This window comes from Oncorhynchus gorbuscha, linkage group LG23 (assembly GCF_021184085.1).
Source record: "Oncorhynchus gorbuscha isolate QuinsamMale2020 ecotype Even-year linkage group LG23, OgorEven_v1.0, whole genome shotgun sequence".
In the NCBI taxonomy this organism is placed as follows: domain Eukaryota; kingdom Metazoa; phylum Chordata; class Actinopteri; order Salmoniformes; family Salmonidae; genus Oncorhynchus; species Oncorhynchus gorbuscha.
This window is the reverse complement of record NC_060195.1, coordinates 14,750,614-14,760,368: the sequence shown is the minus strand read 5'-3', so window position 1 is coordinate 14,760,368 and position 9,755 is coordinate 14,750,614. Positions and strand designations below refer to the sequence as shown.

At 48.4% G+C, this 9,755-nt stretch overlaps 1 protein-coding gene across 1 annotated transcript; it reads right to left on the bottom strand.

Annotated features, from left to right (window-relative positions):
• Positions 1 to 7,167: 7,167 nt before the first annotated feature.
• On the bottom strand, positions 7,168 to 9,413 carry LOC124010465 (G-protein coupled receptor 151-like). The gene has a single exon (XM_046322909.1). The coding sequence runs from the start codon at positions 9,107 to 9,109 to the stop codon at positions 7,760 to 7,762; it is 1,350 nt and encodes a 449-aa protein (XP_046178865.1). The 5' UTR covers positions 9,110 to 9,413; the 3' UTR covers positions 7,168 to 7,759.
• Positions 9,414 to 9,755: the final 342 nt, after the last annotated feature.

Genomic DNA, 9,755 nt, shown 5'->3' with positions numbered 1-9,755 from the left:
TCTGGGATGAAACGCACACCAGTGACACCCCCGACTTCCCGCACATAGTGGGGGAGTAAGAGAGAGAGGGGGGGGGGAGGCATGGAATAAGGGTGAGGGGCACAGTGATGAACTCACCTGCTGACACCTCTACCAGCATGATCCCTGTTGTATAATAAACTAATTAAGCCTCTGGGCTTGTTTCTCCTGGAAATGCAGATTTGTATTTTCCTTCTGTCTAAAACTCTCTCTCTCTCTCTCTCTCTCTCTCTCTCTCTCTCTCTCTCTCTCTCTCTCTCTCTCTCTCTCTCTCTTATTTCTTTCTGTCTCTGTCCCTGGCTTTCTCTATATTAGAAAACCTCTCTACATCTCATGGTCTGCTATTCCAGGTGCAAGGCCAATCAATCAGCCATTTCAGATGACAACCTCCAGGTCAACATAAATGACTGTTGGTTTTTTGCTATTTTAACTAAAGGATGGCCATTAGTCACTGCCACTAATGTTATACAAGACAGAGCCAACATCACACTTTAGTTTAGTGCTATATTTCTCTCAGGGGCTTCCATCATAGAGTACAGGTCCATGCAGGACATAGCCCAGAGACCTAGTGGGATGGAGGGTTAGCTTAGCATTAGCCCAGGGTCTAGTGGAATGGTATTGGACCTAGCCTAGCGATAGCCCAGGGGCTAGTGGAATTAAGGGTTAAATGTGTTAGCCTAGTGTTAGCCCAGGAGCTAGTAGGAAGGGAGGGTTAGATTTATTAAGTGTTCCTGTGATTGAGTTTGGTGCCTCTGGTAAAGAAAGGTCACCATCAATGATTAATGAGAGAGAAATGTCGTGTGGGAGGATGGGAGAAAGGGAGTGGGGGAGGGAGTGAGACCACCAACTCCTCTGCCTCCACCATCCCTCTCAACTCATCTCCTCCCTCTACTCTTCCTCCTTCTCTCCTATTTACCTAAACCTCTCCCTCCTGGGTATCTGGGTCCCCACTACATAGCTGGGTAGCTAGGTCACCATTACAAAGCTGGCTCCCCATTACATAACTGGATAGCTGGGTCCCCATTACTTAGCAGGGTCCCCATTACAAAGCTGGGTCCCCATTACATAGCTGGGTAGCTGGGTCCCCATTACATAGCTGGATAGCAGGGTCCCCATTACAAAGCTGAGTCCCCATTACATAGCTGGGTCCCCATTACATAGCTGGGTCCCCATTACATAGCTGGGTCCCCATTACATAGCTGGGTCCCCATTACATAGCTGGGTCCCCATTACATAGCTGGATAGCAGGGTCCCCATTACAAAGCTGAGTCCCCATTACATAGCTGGATAGCTGGGTCCCCATTACATAGCTGGATAGCTGGGTCCCCATTACATAGCAGGGTAGCTGGGTCCCCATTACATAGCTGGGTAGCTGGGTCCCCATTACATAGCTGGGTACCCACTACATAGTTGGGTAGCTAGGTCCCCATTACATAGCTGGCTCCCCATTACATAGCTGGGTAGCTGGGTCCCCATAACATAGTTGGGTAGCTGTGTCCCCATTACATAGCTGGGTCCCCACTACATAGTTGGGTAGCTAGGTCCCCATTGCATAGCTGGCTCCCCACTACATAGTTGGGTAGCTGGGTCCCCATTGCATAGCTAGGTAGCTGGGTCCCCATTGCATAGCTAGGTAGCTGGGTCCCCATTGCATAGCTAGGTAGCTGGGTTCCCATTACATAACTGGGTAGCTGGGTCCCCATTGCATAGCTAGGTAGCTGGGTCCCCACTACATAGCTGGGTAGCTGGGTCCCCATTAGATAGCAGGGTTCCCATTACATAGCTGGGTAGCTGGGTCCCCATTACATAGCTGGGTAGCTGGGTCCCCTTTACATAGCTGGGTCCCCATTACATAGCTGGGTAGCTGGGTCCCCATTACATAGCTGGGTGCCCATTACATAGCTGGATAGCAGGGTCCCCATTACAAAGCTGAGTCCCCATTACATAGCTGGATAGTTGGGTCCCCATTACATAGCTGGATAGCTGGGTCCCCATGACATAGCAGGGTAGCTGGGTCCCCATTACATAGCTGGGTCCCCATTACATAGCTGGGTAGCTGGGTCCCCATTACATAGCTGGGTCCCCACTACATAGCTGGGTAGCTGGGTCCCATTACATAGCTGAGTAGCTGGGTCCCATTACATAGCTGGGTCCCCATTACATAGCTGGGTAGCTGGGTCCCCATTACATAGCTGGGTCCCCATTACATAGCTGGGTAGCTGGGTCCCCACTACATAGCTGGGTAGCTGGGTCCCCATTACATAGCTGGGTCCCCATTACATAGCTGGGTCCCCATTACATAGCTGGGTAGCTGGGTCCCCACTACATAGCTGGGTAGCTGGGTCCCCATTACATAGCTGGGTAGCTGGGTCCCCACTACATAGCTGGGTAGCTGGGTCCCCATTACATAGCTGGGTAGCTGGGTCCCCATTACATAGCTGGGTCCCCATTACATAGCTGGGTCCCCATTACATAGCTGGGTCCCCATTACATAGCTGGGTCCCCATTACATAGCTGGGTAGCTGGGTCCCCACTACATAGCTGGGTAGCTGGGTCCCCATTACATAGCTGGGTAGCTGGGTCCCCATTACATAGCTGGGTCCCCATTACATAGCTGGATAGCTGGGTCCCAATTACATAGCAGGGTTCCCATTACATAGCTGGATAGCTGGGTCCCCATTACATAGCTGGGTAGCTGGGTCCCCGTTATATAGCAGGGTTCCCATTACATAGCTGGGTCCCCATTACATAGCTGGGTAGCTAGGTCCCCATTACATAGCAGGGTCCCCATTACATAGCTGGGTAGCTGGGTCCCCATTACAAAGCAGGGTTCCCATTACATAGCTGGATAGCTGGGTCCAATTACATAGCTGGGTAGCTGGGTCCCATTATATAGGTGGGTAGCTGGGTCCCATTACATAGCTGGGTAGCTGGGTCCCCATTACATAGCTGGGTCCCCATTACATAGCTGGGTCCCCATTACATAGCTGGGTCCCCTTTACATAGCTGGGTAGCTGGGTCCCCATTAGATAGCTGGGTCCCCATTACATAGCTGGGTAGCTGGGTCCCCATTAGATAGCTGGGTTCCCTTTACATAGCTGGGTAGCTGGGTCCCCATTAGATAGCTGGGTCCCCTTTACTTAGCTGGGTAGCTGGGTCCCCATTACATCGCTGGGTCCCCATTACATCGCTTGGTAGCTGGGTCCCCATTACATAGCTGGGTAGCTGGGTCCCCATTACATAGCTGGGTAGCTGGGTCCCCTTTACATCGCTGGGTAGCTGGGTCCCCATTACATACCTGGGTCCCCACTACATAGCTGGGTAGCTGGGTCCCCATTACATAGCTGGGTCCCCATTAGCTGGGTCCCATTACATAGCTGGGTAGCTGGGTCCCCATTACATAGCTGGGTAGCTGGGTCCCCATTACATAGCTGGGTAGCTGGGTCCCATTACATAGCTGGTTAGCAGATGTGGTCCTTCTGTAGCTCAGTTGGTAGAGCAGCTGGGCCCATTACATAGCCAGGGTAGCTGGGTCCCCATTCATAGCTGAATGTATGCACAGCTGGTAGCTGGGTCCCATTACATAGCTAAATGGCTGGGTCCCCATTACATAGCTGGGTAGCTGGGTCCCATTACATAGCTGGTTAGCAGATGGGTCCCCTTAGCTCAGTTGGTAGAGCATGGTCCCATAGCTGGGTAGCTGGGTCCATTAACGCCAGGGTAGTGGGTTCGATTACATAGCTGGGTAGCTGGGTCCCATGTATGCACACATGACTGTAGCTGGGTCCCCATTACATAGCGTCTGCTAAATGGTCCATATATTATTATTAGCTGGGTCCCATTACATAGCTGGGTAGCTGGGTCCCCATTACATAGCTGGGTAGCTGGGTCCCATTACATAGCTGGGTAGCTGGGTCCCCATTAGATAGCTGGGTCCCCATTACATAGCTGGGTAGCTGGGTCCCCATTACATAGCTGGGTAGCTGGGTTCCCATTACATAGCTGGGTAGCTGGGTCCCCTTTACATAGCTGGGTAGCTGGGTCCCCATTAGATAGCTGGGTAGCTGGGTCCCCATTAGATAGCTGGGTCCCCATTACATAGCTGAGTAGCTGGGTCCCCATTAAATAGCTGTGTCCCCTTTACATAGCTGGGTAGCTGGGTCCCCATTACATCGCTGGGTAGCTGGGGCCCCATTACATAGCTGGGTTGCTGGGTCACCTTTACATCGCTGGGTAGCTGGGTCCCCTTTACATAGCTGGGTAGCTGGGTTACCATTACATAGCTGGGTAGCTGGGTCCCTATTACATAGCTGGATAGCTGGGTCCCCATTACATAGCTGGATACCTGGGTCCCCATTACATAGCTGGGTTGCTCGGTCCCCATTACATAGCTGGGTAGCTGGGTCCCCATTACATAGCTGGGTCCCCATTACATAGCTGGGTCCCCATTAAATAGCAGGGTAGCTGGGTCCCCATTACATAGCTGGGTCCCCATTACATAGTAGGGTAGCTGGGTCACCATTACATAGCTGGGTCCCCATTACATAGCTGGGTAGCTGGGTCCCCATTACATAGCTGGGTAGCTGGGTCCCCTTTACATAGCAGGGTAGCTGGGTCCCCATTACATAGCTGGGTCCCCATTACATAGCTGGGTCCCCTTTACATAGCTGGGTAGCTGGGTCCCCATTACATAGCTGGGTAGCTGGGTCCCCATTACATAGCTGGGTAGCTGGGTCCCCATTACATAGCTGGATAGCTGGGTCCCCATTAGATAGCTGGGTCCCCATTACATAGCTGGGTCCCCTTTACATAGCTGGGTAGCTGGGTCCCCTTTACATAGCTGGGTAGCTGGGTCCCCTTTACATAGCTAGGTCCCCATTACATAGCTGGGTCCCCATTACATAGCTGGGTAGCTGGGTCCCCATTACATAGCTGGGTAGCTGGGTCCCCATTACATAGCTGGGTAGCTGGGTCCCCATTACATAGCTGGGTAGCTGGGTCCCCATTACATAGCTGGGTAGCTGGGTCCCCTTTACATAGCAGGTTAGCTGGGTCCCCTTTACATAGCAGGTTAGCTGGGTCCCCATTACATAGCTGGGTCCCCATTACATAGCTGGATAGCTGGGTCCCCATTACATAGCTGGATAGCTGGGTCCCCATTACATAGCTGGGTCCCCATTACATAGCTGGGTCCCCATTACATAGCTGGGTCCCCATTACATAGCTGGGTCCCCATTACATAGCTGGATAGCTGGGTCCCCATTACATAGCTGGGTCCCCATTACATAGCTGGGTAGCTGGGTCCCCATTACATAGCTGGGTAGCACAACCATATTTCAAAATTGCACCTGAGCACTATACTACATAGCTGGGGCGGCAGGGTAGCCTAGTGGTGTTGGACTAGTAACCGAAAGGTTGTAAGTTCAAATCCCCGAGCTGACAAGGTACAAAGCTGTCATTCTGCCCCTGAACAGGCAGTTAACCCACTGTTCCTTGGCTGTCATTGAAAATAAGAATTTGTTTTTAACTGACTTGCCTGGTTAAATAAGGATAAAATAAAACTTCTTTTGATGAGGTAGCGTGGAAAATTTGATAACCTCTGAGTTCAACTCGGGATAATCAGTACCATGAAATTGGCTCATTGGTGCCAACGAATCTTTCAGAACTAACCTGCTCCGGGGCAGGCTGACCCAGAGCTAACTATGTTTATCCTGAATTACGTGTCTGATCCGTGAGTTGAGGACCAATGAAATTATCATTATCATCCCCTTCATTTGAGGAAGATGACTGATTAAATATTTTATTATTTAGTAAAGACAGAATATATTGGAAACTTCACACACTGTAAAACTTGTGCATGACAATACGATTATTGTATCGATAGGAGTGTGGTGCTTGTGCATTGATAAGCACACCAAAGACAGCATTTTAATGATAAATCATTTTATAAATACATCACATCAAGAAGCCTATTTCACACCACAGACTGCTAAATGTGCATGATAACTGTTGTTTGATTTTGATTTCGGCACAAGGAAATCAGGTTGGTTGTATCAGCATTGTCTCAACGAAGAGTTCGGTGTTCGACGGGCCACATGCGACAGTTACAAGCCTGCTGGTTAGCGGTAGGTGGACAAGCAATAATCGTACCAATAAAGCCTGAAATGGAATGTGAAGCTAACTGAAGCTGGCTCGTTTTAGAAAACACTAAGTAGATGTAGCTTAAATCTTTGTATACCCCTCAGGTGTATTCTACTATTCTTACATATATATATGTGTGTGTGTGTGTGTTTTGTGTCAGGTCAAAGAGACCACTTGTATCACTTATGCTTGGAGCTGGTGTGTAAATGCGCACACACTCAATTCTTATTTGCTGTGACTTGCTTGCTAGTTGAGATTTCTTTGACCTCTGTCATTGCCAACAAAGGGTATATAACAAAGTATTGAGATAAACTTTTGTTATTGACCAAATACTTATTTTCGACCATAATTTGCAAATAAATTCATTAAAAATCCTACAATGTGATTTTCTGGATTTATTTTCTAATTTTGTCTGTCATAGTGTACCTATGATGAAAATTACAGGCCTCTTTCATCTTTTTAAGTGGGAGAACTTGCACAATTGGTGGCTGACTAAATACTTTTTTGCCCCACTGTATGTAAATTGAATTTATTATAGTAATAAAGATTAAATCAAATAGAGCACTGGATCAATTTTATTTATTACTTTATTATAAACAACCTTTTTTACAAGCACATATCATTACAAAACCACCTCAAATAGGAGAATCAAACACTGATACATGTAACAGTAACATCAAATACTGTTCAATAGCATACATAAATGCTCATACTGATTTCTAAAGGCTATTTATTCTGCTTTGTTGTATCAAATCATTTCAAACTTATGTACAGTTTATATTTTGTAACTCTTGTTGGTATTTACAACAAACATTACTGTTGGTCATTACTTCAAGGATAAGTAGAATACCTCCAATATATATACTCTGTGTGTGTGTATATATATATATATATATATATATATATAATATATATATATATATATATATATATATATATATACACATCTACAGTGAAATATAACACTTTATGTATATTCACCATAACAATAACCAATCAAACAGTTGACAAACCAATGTAATTCCCATCAAACAATATCATAGACACAGTTGAATGAATACCAACCATTGACTCCTGTGTTGTCTCCTGTGTTGTGTCCTGTATTGTCTCCTGTATTGTCTCCTGTATTGTCTCCTGTATTGTCTCCTGTATTGTCTCCTGTGTTGTCTCCTGTATTGTCTCCTGTTTCGTCTCCTAGGTTGTCTCCTGTGCTGATTCCTCTGTTGACTGATCTTCAGTCCAGTGAGGTATAGTCAAATGTCAGTCCGTTACAGTCGGACTGACATTTGATATAGTCTGTCAGTGTGTGTGTTGTTTGAAGGTTGTTTGAACGCTGTTGCGCTAACTGAGAGGAAGAGAGAGGGGAGGCTTACTGGCTGGTCTCGATGCTACATAGTGTATCAGGCATCGTTGAGGCAGTGTCCAAATACTCTCAAACAACCTTTTGCTTAAAAATCACTGGTGGTGGTGGGCAACACAATTTGTTCACAAAAACCACACAAGACAGATACACAAAGACAAGAACAGATGTAACTGAGTATTGAGTAGCCTCTTAGAACCAGTCCTGTTCGTCTGTGTGTATATCTTCTCCTCCCTTCCTTCACTTCCTCCCTTCGGTTGGTGCTCCCTCCTGGTGCTCCCAGGGTATGGGATCATTCTCTTCTGTCATGGAGCCTGTCTCTCTCTCATGCCAAAACTGCTCCACGTCTAGCAGCACGATCCCATCCCGAGGGCTCTCTCCCTCTGCCTCATCCTCCGCCTCTCCCACTCCGCCTTGCTCCATCTGGGGTTGGGGATCAACTGTCGTCCCCTGGCAAGGGATGGAGCCTAGGCCTCCGTCTCCTCCCCTCGGCTGGCCTGAGGTCTCCGGTCGCGGGCAGGGGGACTGGGGGGCAGTGGGTGCATGGGGGCCAGGTTTGGGGTTGGACAGGGTGTGTTTACGAAGAGTAAGGCGCCTCCACAGACCTCTGTAACCCTCTCTGAACTCCTCTGACAGAGAGAGGACAATGAGGGGGTTCACCAGGGAGAGAAAGAAAGTGAGGAGCAGGGCGGAGAGAGAGAGGAGGAGAGGAGGAGAGAAGACGACAAAGGGTCCTCCCTCTCCCGGTCCCTGTGCCTCTCGCTCCGCGGCGTGCCGCTCCCACACCCAGACCACCCACTGCGGCAGCCACAGCATTGTCATGGCTACCGTCAGACTGAATAGCATCAGAGTGAGCTTCCTGGATCTGATCTGCGTTCGGAGGTTCTGGGTCTTACTACAGCGCCGCTGGCACTGCCCATACACCCGCCAGAAATACAGCAGGGCAAAACTCAAAGGGGCGCAGAATACACCCAGGGGGTACGCCTTGACGTAGACCGACATGAAGTCCTGCGCTTCGGAGGGAACCACCTGCACACACACCAGCCCCCGGGTCTCTCTCTGCAGTGAAGAGAACAGCCAGGTAGGGATGGGAGCGGAGCAGGCAGACAGCCAGAGGAACCACATCACCAATAGGATGGAGCGTAGACGGATGCTGACCTGTTTAGTCGGGTTAGAGACGTAACGGTAACAAGCCTTAGCCAACACCGCTACGGTAAAACTCTTCGCAACCATGCAGCTCTGCAGGAACCAATCACAGGTCTTGCACACTGTCCAACCAAGCGTCCAGGTGGGTTTGGAGAAGGCGGCGGCACGGAACGGGAGGGCGAATGCCAGTACAAGGCCGTCGGCAAACATCAGGTTGAGGATGAGAGCGTTGATAAGGGATAGTTTCCCACGGTGGGCGTTGGAGATCAGGATGCCCATGGCTGTGATGGTACTGGCCAGCCCAAGGACACAGATCACCCCCAGGATGACAGGCACGAGGACACACAGGTGCTGGTAGGAACCATGCTCGATGAAGGAAGGATGAAGCCGGTCCACAGTAGAGCTGTTAGCAGCTGTTAGGTTCACCCTTGGCAGTTTATCCATCTCAGAAGAGACAGGTGGTGAGAGACAAGAGAGAACTACTTAGACTTATATTTTTATATAGAGTAAAGAAATATTTTTAAAAGTATATTGAAAGCCAACTTAACACAAGAAGTCTAGACTGGTGGAAAGGTAAACAGATGAAAAAAATCAACTAATGAGAAGACTGACTAGGAAAAAAAGTATTGAGAGAAAAATATTCTAAAAGATTAGTCAACAAACAGGTGAATGGATCAATCTCAATCTAAAACTCAACTCCTGATTGTAGCCTAATCTGTTTATCAAAAATCGATCTGCTCCCAGACAGTCACACTCCTGTCCTGTCTGTCTGTCTCCTGCCGGGTTTATCCGCCCTTATAAAGGTGACAGTTTGATTGACAGCCCCAGCTAAACTGTGCGAGATTCCCAGGGCCAATTAGAGCGCTGTCCCTGTTCCAAACGTCCCCAACAGGCTCTGCTCTGTACGATGTTTAGTGATGGGCATTCCGGGTCTTTTCAGTTCGTTCGGCTCAGCTCACCAAAAAGAGCCGGCTCTTTTGGCTCCCAAACGGCTCTTTAAAAAATATATGTTTTGTATTTTTTAAAGTCAAACAGTTTGCGATTGTTTGACTATGATTGTTGTTAAAACAATTGTAATTAAATTATTAAA

Coding starts and splice junctions, on each gene's coding strand:
- LOC124010465 (XM_046322909.1), bottom strand. CDS start 9,109: ATGGATAAACTGCCAAGGGTGAACCTAACAGCTGCTAACAGCTCTACT.